At 49.0% G+C, this 17,243-nt stretch overlaps 1 protein-coding gene across 13 annotated transcripts in view; it reads right to left on the bottom strand.

The window, feature by feature from the left end:
- EPS15L1 (epidermal growth factor receptor pathway substrate 15 like 1) overlaps positions 1–17,243 on the bottom strand; it is a 96,720-nt gene that overhangs the window by 48,399 nt on the left and 31,078 nt on the right. For 12 of the 13 annotated variants that reach the window (XR_012012217.1, XM_072786881.1, XM_072786887.1 and 9 more), the window contains exons 7-12: positions 16,658–16,783; positions 12,989–13,048; positions 9,368–9,601; positions 4,363–4,520; positions 1,285–1,441; positions 586–671 (exon numbers count right to left, since the gene is read on the bottom strand). Coding sequence is in view for 12 of the 13 variants with exons in the window: in XM_072786881.1 (XP_072642982.1) it covers positions 586–671; positions 1,285–1,441; positions 4,363–4,520; positions 9,368–9,601; positions 12,989–13,048; positions 16,658–16,783 (821 nt within the window). In the remaining variant the exon portion in view is untranslated. Of the gene's footprint in view, positions 1–585; positions 672–1,284; positions 1,442–4,362; positions 4,521–9,367; positions 9,602–12,988; positions 13,049–16,657; positions 16,784–16,870; positions 17,230–17,243 lie in introns of those variants that run through there. The other variant, XM_072786890.1, reaches the window with a different exon arrangement.

Here is a 17,243-nt window from a genome sequence, read left to right as displayed (position 1 = left end):
AGCATGCCCTCACTGACCTTGCTCAGGGACGGCAAAGCATTTTTTGAGCCCTTCTGCTCACTGCCCTCCCCCAGAATTATCTGTGGTTTCAAAGAGGATCCCAGGGACACATAAAGTGGATGCATTTCTTTATGCCAGCTTCTGAGAGTGCAGACACCCCATCCAGAGCCCTTGTTTACAGGTGAGGAAACTGAGGCAGTAGGGACAGAGAGGAACCAGAGACCTGGACATGACACCTCTCTCAGTTTAGCTCTTGGTCTATTAATCTGAAGCCATTAATTTGCCATCTAAGGCTCAGTGGTCTTATGTGCAGAGGGAGAACAAGGCCTTCCTGAGGTTGGGGGTAGCAGCCCAGTAACACCTGCCTGAGACCCCCCCAGCCCACAGGGACTCCCGCAGACGCCATCACTCGAGCTTAGTTAAGTCAACTCAGGAAATCGGGGCGACATGCAGCCCTGCATTTCTGCTGCACAAACTTGGGATAGTCAACCTGCTGCACGCCTCACAGGCCCCTGGTGCTTGTGGTGCCAAGCTAGGGTGGGGCTGTGTGAGATCCAGGCTCACAGGGGAAGGAGCTTTAACCACCTTTGTAACTGAGCAATCTCCTGGCTGATATCATCAAGTTCCTTCACACCAGTAAACTCCCCGGATCCGAGACAACTTGAACCATCCTGGAACCAAATTCATATACAGAATTAAACATTGACAAGCTAAGGGGTGCCTGGGTGGCTCAGTCACCTAAGCATCCAACTCTTGGTTTTGGCTTAGGTCATAATCTTGGGGGTGTGAGACTGAGCTCAATGCTCAGCATGGAGCCTGCTTAAGATTCTCCTGTTCCCTCTCCCTCTGCCCCTCCTGCCTTAAAAAAAATTTGACAAACTAAGGGGTGCTTGGCTGGCTCAACTGGTAGAGCATGTGACTCTGGATCTCCAGCCCTACATGGGGTTCAGAGATTACTTAAAAATAAAATCTTTAAAAAAAAAAGTTTGACAAAAAAAAAAAAAAAAAATTGACAAGCTGACCTTACCACCCAGCAGGTCCTAGTAGGTCTTAGTATGAAGGACAGAATCATAGTATCTCCAATTCACAGTAGCCAAAGGGCCAGCATCCAGTCTGGAACACTATCCCAGTGGCCCAGACACCCCCCCAGACCCACCCCTGGGCCCCTGGTGAAAGCAGGCAAGGAAAGCAGGGCACTGGTCTGCTCACACGGGCCACTGCCGCCACCTGGTGGCAGGCCGCGGGAAACCACACAAACATGATGGGGTGGCCAGCAGTACTCACCGGGATGGGAGTGCCTCTCTCAGAGGGCGGGACCATGTCCGGTGACAGGACTTGAGGGGGGTCGATGCCTTTACTGACCTTCTGCTGAATGAAGTACATAGCTAATGCAAATTGGTCTTTACTTAACTTTCCCGTTTGCCTCGTATCGGCCAGGGCCCTGGGAGAAACGTGCAGATGCTAATTACACATCGGAGACAAGAATTCGGCCCTGCATGGTAAGTACAAATCACAGAACCCATCCTTTTAAGAAATGAACAGTGACAATACAAACAATGGGGCACAGCAGCAACTTCTTTTCTACTGAACACCCCGACAGCAATCCCGACACCCCTCCCACCCAAGCACCCTGCCCTGCGGCTACTAGTTAAGGAGGGGGTTGTCAGGAGAGGAAGGGGGGGCCTCACCTGGCTGGAGAACCACCAAACCCCACCTCACAGGCCAAGGTGGCAGGCCTCTGGGAAGAGCTCACTGGCAATAATCAGAAATGCCACCAACTCTCTATGGCCTGTACATGGAGAACTGCAATGGTCCAGGATGGAGCAGCTGTTCTGACAGACACAGATGTTGGGCCCGACTGTGCACCCTTGGGTCTTTAGCCATAGCCCTGTAGCCTGGGTTATGTGAGCAGCCTGAGCTGCTGGCTTTTAATGGAGATGACAGCAGCAGCATTTTGGATTGTCGTCAAGAGGAGATGGGCCCCGGAAAGCCACACCTGACCATGCCGCACAGGACAGTCCCTCACTGCTAAGGTGTCCCTGCTCACTTGGCCTTCTGGCATCCTGGCTGACAGGCAAGGCAGCACGTAAACCAGCAGCACGCAGAACTCCTGCAAAGCCTGAGAGAGCAGCTCTGCAACCAGCCCAGTAACCAAGGAGCTGGCCATTATGGGAAGGAAAGCTTCAAGTGGTTGGACAAGGCCTCCAGGTCTAAAACTGTCTCATTCTGGCCACTCAAGAGGGTCTCACTTCCCACTACTCATAGTGACTGCAGAACAATGACGCCACTCTCTAACTCATAGGAGAAGAGAGCCAGGAATGGTAAACAGACTCGGGCCCAAACAGCCAATGAACAGAGCCAAGGGGAGGCAGAGACCCCACTGACTATCACTGATAAAGGCTGCTTTAAAAGCCTCTTCAGGGGCGCCTGGGTGGCTCAGTTAGTTAAGTGTCTGCCTTCGGCTCGGGGTCAGGATCTCAGGGTCCGGGGACCCAGCCCTACATCAGGCTCCCTGCTCAGTGGGGAGGTTTGCTTCTCCCTCTGCCACTCCCTCTGCTTATGCTCGCATTCTCTCAAAGAAATAAACGATCTTTTTCTAAAATGTTTTTGAAAATTAAAAATATAGAAACATCTTCATTCTTGTTGCAGTTTGAGGGCGAGATGTGCGGATTCTGCACATCAGGGCCAGTTCTGTCGCACACCCAGCCCACAGCTACTCCTGGGCCAAGGTCTCTTCTTTTAGGCCCTCTCTTGCTCCCTATCTCTAAAGGAGCATGGGCTCTGAGGCCCGCATGCCCGGTGCCTGGCCAGCCCCACCCATGACAGCTCAAGTGCACACCCTGGCTCCAGGGCTGTGCGCACCCGGGCCCCCCCCCCCCCCGCCAGCCAGCCCTCCGGGCATGTTATCTAGATTTCAGTTATGGTTCTCTAGCTCCGGCTACCTGCAGACAAACTGAGACTGTCGTTTTACTTTCCCAGCAGTTATTCTAGAGCTTAGAGCTTGCTCACTCTGCCTTTTTCCTTTGCTTTTTTTTTTTCTTTTGGATTTTATTTATTTATTGAGAGACACAGAGAGGCAGAGACACAGGCAGAGGGAGAAGCAGGCTCCCTGTGGGGAGCCCGATGTCAGACTCAATCCCAGGACCCTAGGATCATGACCTGAGCCGAAGGCAGACACTCAACCATTAAGCCAACCAGGTGCCCCTTCCCTTTGCTCTTTATATGCAATGCTTTCTGCATTCCTTCTTTGAATCCAAGTATATTTCATGATTTCACTGTGCCATTTCCCTGTTGCTGCACCACTTACAGGTTGAGAGGACATCCCTACACAATGACCAGGGTGCTGCATCACTACCGTTGATCGCATGCATATCCACTTCAAGGTGATAAAGTGGACAATGCATTTCATTGGCTTCTAAAAGTGGGCACTGGAGTTGAAGGGCCAGAGAATGATTGCTCCTGACCTGTCAGAAGCCATCAGCCTCCCCAAGCTGTTTCGTGATTAACTCTGTGCGTCATACATTCCTTCTGAAGAGAAAGGATAACAGCGTGTTTTTTCAGGTTGGGGACTCCCCTCACAATGTGGACGTCTATGAATGACTACCGAGGACAGTTATTTTCCCAACCTACTAACATGCAAAATTTCACTGCTCTTCTTTGGAGGGGTTCACCTCTCCAGAATTACATGGAAATTCTCTCCTTGACTCCCAAGTGAAGCTCCGCTAAGTCCCGAAGACAAAGTCAGAAAGTGACTTTCCCCACTGGCCAGTTACAAAAAGAGGCCTCCCAGCACCGTGAAGATTGCTCTGCTCTACCCTGCAGGAAAGTGGGGGTGAGGACGGCTCCCTGACTGGCCCTGAGGCATGGACCAGAGTCTTGTTGACTGCTCAGTCTCCTGATGGGAGCCAAGTCACTGACCACAGGGTCTCCCAGGAGCTGCTGGAATTATACTGCACACCGCCCCCATACAGGGGCAGGGCCAGGTGAGTGCACCCCAACTGGCTGTGGCAAAGGCCTATACCTCCTGCTAGAACCAGCATAACCAACAGCAAGAACTTGCCCCAGCCACTCAAGCATATCTCCCTAGAGCTCTCTAAAGGGTCCAAACAGGTGGAGAGAGAGCTGCCATGCCTAGGAACAGGGAAAGGGCCTTCACGCTTATACCTCACCAGCCCCTACCCAACCAGGCAGATCTGGAGGCCTGCTGCGGGGCTGGAGAGGTGGCCCTGACCGCCGCACTCTGATGGCCGCCTGCTTTCCTTCAGCACCAGCCTCACTTCCTCAGGGCCCTCGGAGCTACCCTCAGTCACTGCCTCTCCACAGGAGGCCCATACACACAGATGTCCAGCTACCCGTCCTTACCATATGTGTGCTAGAAGGTTCTGGGTGAGGCCTGAGTGCATGAAGATCTCCTTCACCTCCTGGCCACTCACATAGCCATCTAGGTCCAGGTCGGTCTTCAGGAATATCTCGTCAAATCGCATCTTATCTGCAACTGGCACCACCCAGCTCACTGTTGGCTGAAAGGGTTTCAAAATAGTTGGTCTTGAGCTTCTCGTCACCGTAAACATGTGCTATTAAAGCACTTCCATGTGTTCCTGATGGGAGGACTACTGAGTGCTTGTGGGTAGCACGGCTCCATGAACCAACAGGGCAGATAGGAGCCCTGTTCTGAGTGGGGAAACTGAGTCTGAGAGTAGTGAACACCACTTAGTCAGCCTCACCCAGCAGCCAAGGTGAGCCTTTCCCAGCCCATCGCAGCATCTCCTCCTCCTTATATTTAGATGGAGGTAAAGATCCAGCAGGTGAAGGGGGCTCGAAGGGAAGCTGATGACCTCCTTCCAGAGAAGGGCTCCAAGTGTGCAAGGCAAGACCCTCCTGACGGCCCATGTTAGAAGGACAGTCTCCTGACAACCAGGCAGCCCCACTCCCATGCCAGGATTTCTGGTCCTCTTGTCTTCTGCCTGCAAACACTGCTCTGCAGCTGCCAGAGGTATCCTTGATGCCCACCATCTGGGATTCTGTGCGGATTCCATCCTTTGCCCTGACTCAGTTCTCTGTGACACAGCAATCTCCCCATGAGGTGTTGGCACACACCCAGCACTGATGGGCAACCAATGAGGCAGACATGAAAATGGTGTCTGCTAGATGGGCAGGAACCCAGGGTCCCTGCGTGCTGGTGGGGGAATCTGGGCCCCGAACAAGCATGCCATCCACCCACAAGGGCCCCACCACCCTCGACAATGCTCTGGCAGATGGAAGTAAGAGAATCTGAGAGCCTCATGTGGTGCTATTTTGGCAGCTGTGGGGCTTGGCCCCTGCTACACGTGTGACCCCTCACGCTGCCTGCTCAGGTCTACATGAGAGGGCAAATGCCACCAAGGGTCTACCAGGGACCACGCACCTCCTAATTCAGGAAGATCGGGGCCCCTTCAACTGCTAATTCTGGACGCATCACCTCTGACCTTTAGCATGCTCATTGAACCAAGATCTACAGTGCCTCTGCTCCTTTTTCTAGGGATGTTTTTCCTCATCTGCTTTTTCTGAACAGGTCTCCCTCGCTATCCAAATCCAGCGTGATCCTGACGGGAGCACTGGGAATCCAGAAAGCAAGGGTGGGAAGCAACGGACACCATGGTACCCATATTATTTCAATTTCAGGATTCTGGATAGGGAAAATGATTTAGTCCAGCAAGGCTTTATCAGAATTTATGGACCAAATTCAAACAGCAAGGGCTCAGGCAGCAGTTCAGATAACAAGAGAGACTTGCACTTTGCTTGTTGCATTACGTGAATTTTTGTAAGCTACCCCAGAGTAGACGTAAAGATACACTTAAAAGATCTCTAATGAAGAAGAGGCTTGCTGCCTTTACACCCAGTAACTAGAGTAAGCGAAACCTCAAATGCCAAGAAACCTGAGAAGGCTGTAACAGCGGGTCAGACAAGCTATAAGTTGAGGGAGACGCTGGTTTCTGTGATCCACAAGTCCCAAGAGATTACAACCCTGGGATGACAAGAATCATGGTTGACCATGATTAACCTAACGGTTAACCTGCAAACAAAATGAGCTTGCTGCCTGATTTCTGGGTCTCAGAGTATGTCAGCAGCAACACTCTGAAGCTTACATGGCTACAAATCCAACATGGGACAGCCTTCTCTTCAGAGCTGGTCTCCCAGAACGGGCTGGGTTTAAGGCTGGCTTAGCAGCCACAGGTCCCCCCCAATAAAGAGCAACAGAACCTGGTAGCTAGAAGGAGCTGCACCCCACAGCTGGCAGGAGGACAGTACCTGGTGGCCCCTGCCTGGTGGGGAGAGAAGTGAGGGAGGGGACACCATGGTGACTGTGGGTCCCCGGAACTGCTTGCTCTCACATCTGTGATTCTAACAGCTGTCCCCATCCTTGGGGTGGGAAAGCACCCATTTCTTCCCACCCCCACCCACCCTGGTAACATAAGTCTAGTTGTAATCAGCAGCATGCTCCCAGGGTCTGGGGAGAGCCACCAGATCACCATGGACAGGAGTTACAAGGCTGGTCAACCTGCACCTGTTAGCAACTCTGGCCCCACTTGCCTCCTTGTCAGTTAAACCTGTCACCACTAACCTAACCTGCAGTACTTAGTAAGAACTTTCAGCAAGAATTTTGCAGACATAGGTGCTGCTTGTCTTGGAAAACAGCTTGTGCAGGTCTAAGTTATCAGTCTTGGCCCCCTCTCTGACTCCATCCCACCCTTCTTCCTGTTTCTAGAGGTTACCACTTGAGAGTCTTGACACAGACTAGTCCTCTGATGACTTTTTGTCATTCAGGTGTCAGCTCAGGTATCATCTCCTTAGTGACCTTCTAGCTGACCCCATCTGTAGGAGCACAGCCCTCTCCTCGCCCCAGTGCTTCCAGGCCAGGCCCTGTTCTGCTTTTCATAGTTACCTGACCTTCCTTGGTTTATTGATATGGTTATCATCTATCTCTCCAAGAAGCACAGAGGCCAGTCCCACAGTCACCGTGACATCCCCAGGACGTGCCAGGCACGGCTGGTGAGCTGCTGAGCTGGTTAAGATGCCCAGACTGGACCATCTGGACATGGGGCTTATTAATAGATACTCACCAACCTGAGGGGAAGCCCTGTCACCTCTGCCCCTCTGCCCAGCTGGGGCAGTGACAGGGGCTATGTTAGCCCCCCGACCAAACCACCTTGACCCTCTCAGAGAGGACTCTTGCTCTATGGTGTGGCGAGTTCCTGAAAATGAGCCACTCACTTCCCCACCAACACCAAGTAGAATGTTTAACTTCAAAAATATGTCATGCAGGGGATCCCTGGGTGGCGCAGCGGTTTAGCGCCTGCCTTTGGCCCAGGGCACAATCCTGAAGACCCGGGATCGAGTCCCACGTCGGGCTTCCGGTGCATGGAGCCTGCTTCTCCCTCTGCCTATGTCTCTGCCTCTCTCTCTCTGCGACTATCATAAATAAATAAAAATTTTAAAAAAATATTAAAAAAAAATATGTCATGCATAACAGAATCATCATCTGATCCTGTGTTTCTGAAGCATTAAGTATCTGACAATTCATTTTTTATTGTAATTTAAATGTCTGTCATTACGCTTTTGATTGCTGAGGCACCCATTTCAAAAACAGCCATCCTGAGTAAACATTACCAACCACACGACTAGGGAAAGAACCAGGCCAGCCCAAGACGGTTCCCTGGGAAACTCAGGGTGTCCTAGATAAATGGCCTCCTGAGTGACCCCACTTTTCCCTTTCCATGCTTTCATTTCCACTCTTATGTTTTAAATTCACCAGTAAAGAGTGAACCCAAGAAACCCTAGGCCCCCATCCTCGACCCCAAAAAGGTAGAGCCCCATGCCTGAGCTCGCTCTCTCTCTACCCCTGGCTTTGCTGTGGTGGCCCTGGGTGTGATGTACACTCTGCAGGACCTGTGAGTAATAAATCTTAGTTTTTAAAATTTTCCTGATGGTTGTTGCTGAAGTACATTTTGCAATCCTAACAAGAGCCACAAAGACACTTGGCTCCAGTCGAGGAAGTATCTGTGGGGGCTTGCCAAAAGTAACGGGGGGCCTAAGTGAATGCCACAGCCATGCCTAGCCAACAGTGTCACTTACTGATAGGCTGAGACCAAGATGGTTTCTCATTTCTACTTTTATGGTTCATATCTGAATTTGCATGGCAGTGCTGGCTGGCCCTCTTCATGTCACCTGCACTGCTTTCCCTTTGAAACCACAAATAAGGCAGAAAGCAAGGCATGACTCAGGATGTAACTCATGGTCACATTCTTGCATGTTTTAGATAATCTCAAAGGCACCTTTTTATAAAAGACCCCTTTATGGTGTGCTACATTTGCCAGAACAAGAAATGTCTTTTTGAAATATAAGATGCTGCCCGCTGGGAGTCAGAGCCCCCACACTGTCTTTAACAAGACATAGATGTCTCCCTTGCTCCTGTGGTATTCAACATCTTTACTGAGCATCAAAGTATCTGGGTTGTTCTGACACTGAGATTACAACCAAGAACTAACTCTGCTCTCATGAAGCTAAGCGGGAGGGGAGTAGGAGAAAGAGACAGATAATACATAATTAACAACGAAACAGGCCAGGCATGGGAAATCTAGAATGCAGGGTGGAAAGAGCCCAGGGCACACTGGCTATGATCACACCAAAGCCCCTGGATAAGATGCCCTGTGAGCAGAGGCCTTGCAAAGCAAAGTGCTGGGTACAATCTGGGAAAGCACCAGCCCAGGAGAGGTGCTGCCTGAGGCAGAAGGAATAGAGAGCCCAAAGGGTAGAGCAAACTAAGTGTGTCTGAGGAAGGATGGCATTTGTTTGCAAAGGAATGAGAAACTTAACTCCAAATCCCTATAGCTATAGACTCAATGTTTGTGCCACCCACCCCCGCCTCTCACCCCAGAATTCCTGTTAAAACCCTAATCCCAATGTAATGGTATTGGGAAGTGAGGCCTTCGGAAGGTGATTACTTCATGAGGGTGGAGTTCCATGAATATGATCATTCCCCTCATAAGGGAACCCCAGAGAGCTCCCTCGTCCTTTCTACCACCTGAAGACAGCGAGGAAACTCAATCTGTGAACCCAGAATCAGGCTCTCATCAGACACCAAATCTGCCTGTGCCTGGATCTTGGGACTTCCTAGCCTCTAGGTTTTCTGGGAGAAATAAATGTTCGTTACAGTCAGAGAGTGTATGGTACTAAGGTGCCAACCATATATATCATTTGAAAAAACACAATCACAAATGTTACCTTTCTGGAGTCACAAATTACTTGCTCCCAAGGAACATCTGGCTGGGACTCTGCAAGTACACACGGCTGCTCCGAGAAGCAGCCACGAATGCAGAGGGCACCATACCTGTGTTTGCTTGATGCTGTGCTTGGGAGACAAGCTTCCCGTGCTGTTCAGGCTGCTGACGCTGCCGTGGGAAGGCGTGGAGCGGAGGCTGTCTTTTGGCGGGGGGCTGGCAGGCAAGACGGGCACAGCGCCTGGGAACACTGTCTTTTTCCTCTTAGAAGGTGGGATGAGGGATGGGGGCAGGACAGAGGGCACAGGCTCCTTCTCAAGGGCTCGGTACACCAAGTGCATCGCCTGTGAGTGCGAAAGAGAATAACATTCAGGTGGCCAGGCACAGGCCGTGGCAGGGAGAGGGAAGCTTTTTCTGGGACTGTGATGCTGTGACAATGACTGCTCTTTTTGAGGCCACTTCTAAGCGGAACAAAGTAAAAAATAAACCTTTACTGATGCATTCTCTTCCAATGCATCATTTTTCCAGGATGTGTTTAATCACATAAGACCAACACAAGCACAAAAGGAATTCAATCGTGCCAGACTCCACACACGTCCCTTCACCACACAGCTCCAGGGCTGATGACTCCCCAAGTGCTAGAATTTGAAGTCTAAAGATACACTGAGAACTGTGCTTACTTCCTGTTTCAGACAGGCAAAGAAAAGAAAACTTTGTCTAAAACAAAGATTTAAGTCTGTTTTCAAGCTTAACAAAATCCTTTGTTACACCAAGGGTCCTTGGGTGGCTCAGTCAGTATTGATTTCAGTTCAGGTCATGACCTCAGGGTCCTGAGATCAAGCCCCATGTCTGGCTCTGTGCTGGGCATAGAGCCTGCTTAAGATTCTCCCTCTCCTTCTCCCCCAGACCTCGCTCTCAAAAAAAAAAAAAAAAAAGGACAAAATCAAAATTCTAACCCTTCCCACTTAAAAATATTCCTTGAGGTGCTATCTGCATTTAGACCAGATCACTAACATAAGTAAAATTTACCATCACTTAAAAATGCTATAGAATGCTAAAAACCCAGCAAGTGATGAAAAGAAACCCAAATGACACAATTATAAGACCCATTTACAGAACAACATAAATCTCAGCTGAAATGATGGGAAATGATACAAACAAAACAATAATGGAAACTTGGGGCTCCTGAGGCCGTGCAGAGAGGGGCATATTCCCAGGTTCACTCTAGGCCAGTCATCCCATTCCTGGGAATCACCCTAAGAGCAGTTCAATGAAACAAGCACCTTAAGACAAGTGTGGTCACTGGAAATATAAAAAATAAATAACAAGAGACTGGAAGACAGGGAAGCTAGTATTCAATGGAGAAAGAGTTTCAGTTTTGTAGGATGAAGGATCTTGGAGATGGGAGGTGGTGACAGCTGCACAGCTATATAAAAGTATGCCACTGAACCACACACTTGAAAATGGCAGGGTGCCTAGGCGGCTGTCAGTTGGGTGTTGGCCTTCAGCTCAGGTCATGATCCCAGGGTCCTGGGATCGAGCCCCATGTCAGGCTCCCTGCTTTAGCAGGGAGTCTGATTCTCCCTCTACCTCTGCCCCTATCCCCATTCATGTGCTCTCTCTAATAAATAAATATTTTTTTAAAAATGGCTATGATGATAAATTTTATGTTCTATATATTTTACCACAATAAAAAAAAAAAAAAAAAAAAAAAAACACAGGGATACCTGGAATGGCTCAGTGAGTTAAAGTAAGCACCCAACCCTGATTTCAGCTCAGGTTGTGATCTCAGGGTTGTGAGGTCTCACTGCAGTCTGCTTGTGATTCTTGCTCTCCTTCTCCCTCTGCCCCTCCCCCTGCTTTTGCCCACTCATTCATGCTAATAAAGAAATAAATAAATCTTTTTTTTTTAATTAAAACATATTGCCCTTAACTACAGGAAGCTACTTTGTTCTCCTTTGAGATTCAAGGGAACAAGGTGAGTGAATAAATCTCATGAATGGAAAAGGTCAAAGATGTGAGGTGGAGGGAAGGGAGGAAGAAGAGGAGACAGAATGACACAGGCCCAGGGTGAGGAGGGCTGGCATGTGAGGACCTGAGCATGGCCGCTAGGCCACATAAGAGGAAGGGGGTGGGGAGCTGGAAGGGTGTGAAGGGAGCAGCTGCATGGGAAGGCAGCCTACAGTACAGGAGAGCCCCGATCAACACACAGACATCACTGCCATTAAAAGGAGAAGGCAGGAGTACCAGGGTTGGACATAAGCAGACCTGAAAATAGACGGTGGTGCCTTGGAGCACCTGCTGAGTACATCTACATGTACACCTACTCCCAACTCTGTCTACTGAGAGGTCCTGGAAGCAGTGGTATCCCAGGAGCACTGAGCACCCCAGAGCCCACATCCTGGTTTTTAACACCATTCTCCACTACATGGAACCAGGGCTCCCTGGAGAAACAGGGTTGGGGCAGGAAATATACAGGAGGAGCCATCAGCCATCTCACCATGCCAAAAGGAAGCCAAGTGCTCTGACAATGATGGAATGTGACCAAAGGACAAAGGAGGCAGCTGGGAGGAGCTCTACATGGGCAGAGTAAATCACACAACTAAAAGATTATAAACCGTGGAACAGAGGATACAGCCATGAGTCCACTCTGACACAGATTCCTTATAGTAGAAGGCTAACTAAAAATGTGCAAAAAGTGCCAGAATTAGAAACTTGTCTGGCAACCACCATAATCTTCAATCAGGTGAGAGTCCTGGGAGGACATGAGAACTAGTGGGTGAGAGGTGGAAGAGTAATGAAGTGTCCAGTCTCCAAGTGTCTCCCACAAGACACTGAGTCACAGGAAAAGAGTAACTCTGCAGGGAGAAACCTGCAGCATCCACTGACCACAATCAAGATGGACACCATGTCGACAACGGGGCAAGAAGATAGCACAGGTCCTGTCAATGGCACAGACCCCAAGAATAACAAGCATCACCTCAGTGGAGTCCTGCCACACACAAGGGCATGACCTGGATCGTCAGAGGAAATAGCTGATATCCCCAAGCTAAGGGACACTCCACAAACTGCTGGCCTACACTCTTCAAAATGCCCACAGGCCCATGAGACACAGAGATAAATAGAGCTGTTGCTCCAGATTAGAGGATAGGAAAGAGACTGTGGAATGTAACAAAGGAGGCTGGAACTTCTTAGCTGCAAAGAATGGGGAAAGTGGTACAGTCTCAGTCATATTCTTAGACAATACATAAGGACATATTAATATGGAAGCTATATGACAAGACACACAACAGATACTATAATTATTAGATAGACACTGTCTATGTTAATTTACTGATTTTGAATTGGAAACTGGGTATGTAAGAGAATTTCCTGGTTTTAGGAAATACACACTGAAGTATTCTGGGACAAACCAGTATGGTGTCTGTAACTTACTCCAAAACGGCCCAAAGGAAAATTTTAGGTGTGTGTATACGTACATATGTATGGCGAGAGAGAGAAGGAGGAAGCAGATAAAGCAATGTGGTAAAATAATACCACTGGGGAATTTTACTGAAGGGTATTCCAAAGAATTCTCTGTATTACTGCCACTTTTCTTTAAATCCAAAATATATCAATTTTTATCTGATTTTTAAAAATCAGATAAAAAAAAAAGACTCCAGAAATCCCACATGAACTATACATTTCCTTCCTCAGTAGGGTGGGAAAAGCGAGTTGCAGCAGGGCCCTACCACAGCAAACTCATCTCTGTCCAGGTGCCCATCCTTGTCGATGTCACTGAGGTCCCAGACCTGCAAGGGAAAGAAAGCAAGGCTTACTGGGGAAGGAAGCATACCTGCCAGAACTCAGATTCCGAGTGCTCTGGGCATACCAGGGCTACGACAAGGCGATCAAAATACATTTAAGAACCAGTCAGTGGGTTGTCTGAAAAACCACCAGCTGAGGAAGTATTGTCAATTCCAAAATCCTTTCCATTACATTACATTCATTTTCTCTAACATACAATCATAATAATAACCGGGTCCACCTTGGTTTTTTTTACTGTCTTACAAGGAATTCTTGGACAGAAAAGATGGTTTGGTTTTGGCACAGGTGTTGCTCCAACACAAACTGCCCCCCCCCCCCCCCTTTCACACTGTGCTGAGCTGAGGTCCACCAAGTCTCCTCTCCTCTCCCGCTGGTGGATGATGAGGCAGGTGCCACTGAGGATGCATGGCCCACCTCACACTTTGAAGATGAGGCTGGCAGGTAAGAGTTTCTATACTGGGCCAAAGGTCAGGTGCCAGATTTTTTTTCTAAAGCACAATCAAAGCACTAACTTCCTGACCCAAGTCAGCCCCAACTCAAACCAGCAGGCCTGTTCGACTCGGACAACACTGGGTATGGCACCAGTACCTAGAACCAAGCAGACCCCTTAGCATCCAAACATGGTGGTATTTCATGCACTGGTTACCCTCTCAGTCAATCATGAGCAACATCATTCCAGGGACATTTCTCCCACGCAAGTCCCCCTCCCCAGCCCTGCCACCATCTTTGACTTGGGCCTCTCCAATACTCCACAAAGGCCACAGCCTCCAGTTGGCTTCTTTGCCTCCGATCCTTTCCCTAGGGTTACAATGGGGACTGTTCTAGAATGCACTCTAAGCCTGTCCCCTAGACTGGCACATGGAACCTCCTGTGGCCTATACAGGTCCTTGTACCACATTCCAGCTTCCAGGGACTCCATCCACTTCACTCTCTAGGGAGCCCAAATTGCTCGCAGTCCCTTCAAGCATATAGATGGCCTTTGGGAGGTGTTCTGCATCAGGCTGAATGCTTTATGCCTCTGGTTTCAATGCAGGAAGCAGGGGTTCGGGAAGAGTAACTTTTCCAAAGATATGGCACTTGCCTGGGGGAACTTGAACGAGAATGAGACTTCCTGACTCCACGTCTCTCCCCGCCCAGGGCCTCAGCACCACTGCCATTCGGGACCATACTGGTGTCTATGGTGGGGCTAACCTGGCACTGCATGGTGTTGAACAGCATCCCAGGCCTCCACCCACGTGATGCCAACAACACCTGCCCCATGTGGGACCACCAGAACTGTTTCCAGACACGGCTCAACATCCTCCAGGGGAGGAAGTACGTGGTAAGAACCCTCCAGCCCTCCCCAGCATGCCTCTGCTCATGCCACTATGTGCCTGGCCTCCTCATCCTGTCATCGGCCACTCATCTCTTCACTCTGGAGGACACAACCCTGAAGGGCCTATTCTAGGCAGCCCTCCCTGCCTGCCCTTTATGCTTCCTCTCTGCCACTGTCCCCACTGGGCAGAATCACAATTATCAGGGAGGCAATGGGCAGTAGGGGGTCACCAGGAAACAATGAGGGCTCTGGGGACCACCTAGGTCCTATTCCCCTCTCCATGAGACCCCAGGAGGCTTATTAGCCACTTTGAAAGCCCACTTTTCCTCATCTAGAAGATGAAAGTGATACCATTCATAACAAGGCGGCTGCAAGTCCTGAAGGACTTCATTCATGCAAAGTGTTCTAATGGGATTGGCATATAGTAAGACCTCAATAAATAAATATCACAATCTTAACCATTATTTATCTCTTTGACCCCTTGGACTAATTTCTAATTTCATCCTCATCTTCCCGGTGCCCAGCACAAGGCCTGACCCAGAGCAGACTCCAAACTTCCTGAATGGCTGAATGGATGGTTAGTGCATGGATGAATGGACAGATGCATAGATGCATGGATGCACGAGTACACTGATGCACATTCACAGATAGGTGTAGAGATAAATGGGTACGTGAATATGGATGCACACATGCCTAGATGGACAGGTGCACAGGTGAATGGGTGCATGGTTATGAATGCATGTGTGCATGGATATGGATAAGTGCATGGATGGGTGCATGGATATGGATATGGATGCATGTGTACATGCCTGAATGGGTGCACATAAGGCTGGTGTGTGCAGAAAAGGAGGGAAGGAGAAAGCCCAGCAGATAAGAAGCGACTCCTATGCCACAAGACCTGGAGCCAGGGCAGGAGATCTGCAGAACACACCCTTCCTAGCCACATCTCCCTTTGTAATGAAGCTACCTTCACCTCCATCATTCTGTCTTGTTTGTAATTTGGCTCTATAGAATTATTACATCCAGTTGTCAGGTATTTAGCAAGGCCTGCCAAATGAATGCACACAATGAACAGGACTGGGTCACCGCATTTTGCTGCAATTAAAATTCACGCCTTGTAAAGACTCTTGGTCCCCATCACAGATCTCCACCTATACCATGCCACAGCCCAGAGGAAACAAAGGGAATTGAGAGATTGCCTTTCTTAGCAGCCTTCCTTCAAAACAAAGTATTAAGATGGGCTCTACTTGGGTCCTTTCAAATGGGCCAGTGTCCACAAGTCATACTCAAACAGAAACCAAGGGACAGGAATTTGCATCTTTCCCAAAGGTTGTCCCAAATGTCGTAAGCTAGACCTACAGGTGTCGCCTAAGGCAGCAGAGACTATGCTCAGTCCCCTGCTCTGGGTTTGTGCCTGCCACATCACTGTAATCCAATCCAGACAGATGAGAACACCCATCCCTTCTTGGTAAAGAGCAGGGAACTCAGTATAGACACCTTGTGGAACTGGGCTTTGTCACAGAGCAAACACACAGGGCCATGATGCAAACCTCATTGGAGGGAAGACAGTCTGGAATAGAAAGCTGTAACTAAAAAGAACTTGCATTTAATAGGAACAAAACTAAGGGCTTTCTTTTAAGAGAACGTGTAAAATTTCTTCTAAGCTTACAGCAGATTTTAAAGTACCTTTAACTTAAGTTCCCAGATAGAAAAAAAAAGGTAATTAAAAAGAGAAAAGAGGGGTGCCTAGGTAGTGCAGTCAGTTGAGCATCCAACTCTTGGTTTGGGCTTAGGTCTGACTGAGTCCTGTGTTGGGCTCCATGCTTGGCGCAGAGTCTGCTTGAGATTCTTTCTCCCTCTCCCTCATGTCCCATCTCTCTAAAATAAATAAATAAGTCTTTAAAAAAAGAAAAAAAGTTCTGGACATATACTCCCATACTTCTCCCCAGGAGCACACGGAGATGCGGAAATCCTGGGTGTGGGTTCAAATCTCATTTCTGCCTGTCTCTAGACCCCAGGCAGCGAGTTCACTTCTGAGGCTGCCTCCCCAAGTGTGTAATGGGCCCACACCAGCATCTTCCCACAGCCCAGGGAGCATCTGTGAGCCACATCCATAAAGCCCTAAGCCAACTTGACCATAGCAAGTTCTTCATGAACATCAGCTCTAACAAAGCCTCCAATGGTGCATGGCCTTGTGTAAAGCCTCATGTGTGCGTGGGAACCATGCATGGGGCAGACAGCAGTCAGCAGCAGTGTAGGATGTGAGAGAATCACTCACCCGGCCCAGGACATCAAGAGGCAGCTTTGAGTTCATGAGGACTGGCTTGACTTTGTCTCCAGAGAGCAACCCATTGATGGGTAAGAGGCTTTCAAAAATTCCATCGAATTTTGCCTTTTCTTCCACCTAGTTGGAAAAGAATAGCCTGAGTAAGTAAAAAAAAAAAAAAAAAAAAAAAAAAAAACTGTGGGAGAGTCCAAAATGAGCTCTGACCCGAAACTGAATGAAAACAGGCAAGGAGGGCAGCCCCAGTGGCCCAGCGGTTTAGCACCGCCCTCAGTCCAGGATGTGATCCTGGAGACCTGGGATCAAGTCCCATGTCGGGCTCCCTGCGTGGAGCCTGCTTCTCCCTCTGCCTGTGTCTCTGTCTCTCTGTCTCTCTCTGAGTCTGTTGTGAGAAAGAAAAGAAAAGAGAGAGAAGAGAAGAGAAGAGAAGAGAAGAGAAGAGAAGAGAAGAGAAGAGAAGAGAAGAAAGAAAGAAAAGAAAAGAAAAGAGAAAAGAAAAGAAAGAAAAAGAGAAGAGAAGAGAAGAGAAGAGAAGAGAAGAGAAGAGAAGAGAAGAGAAGAGAAGAGAAGAGAAGAGAAG

Source organism: Canis lupus, chromosome 19 (assembly GCF_048164855.1).
Source record: "Canis lupus baileyi chromosome 19, mCanLup2.hap1, whole genome shotgun sequence".
Lineage (NCBI taxonomy): Eukaryota > Metazoa > Chordata > Mammalia > Carnivora > Canidae > Canis > Canis lupus.
This window is presented reverse-complemented; position numbering and strand designations above follow the sequence as displayed.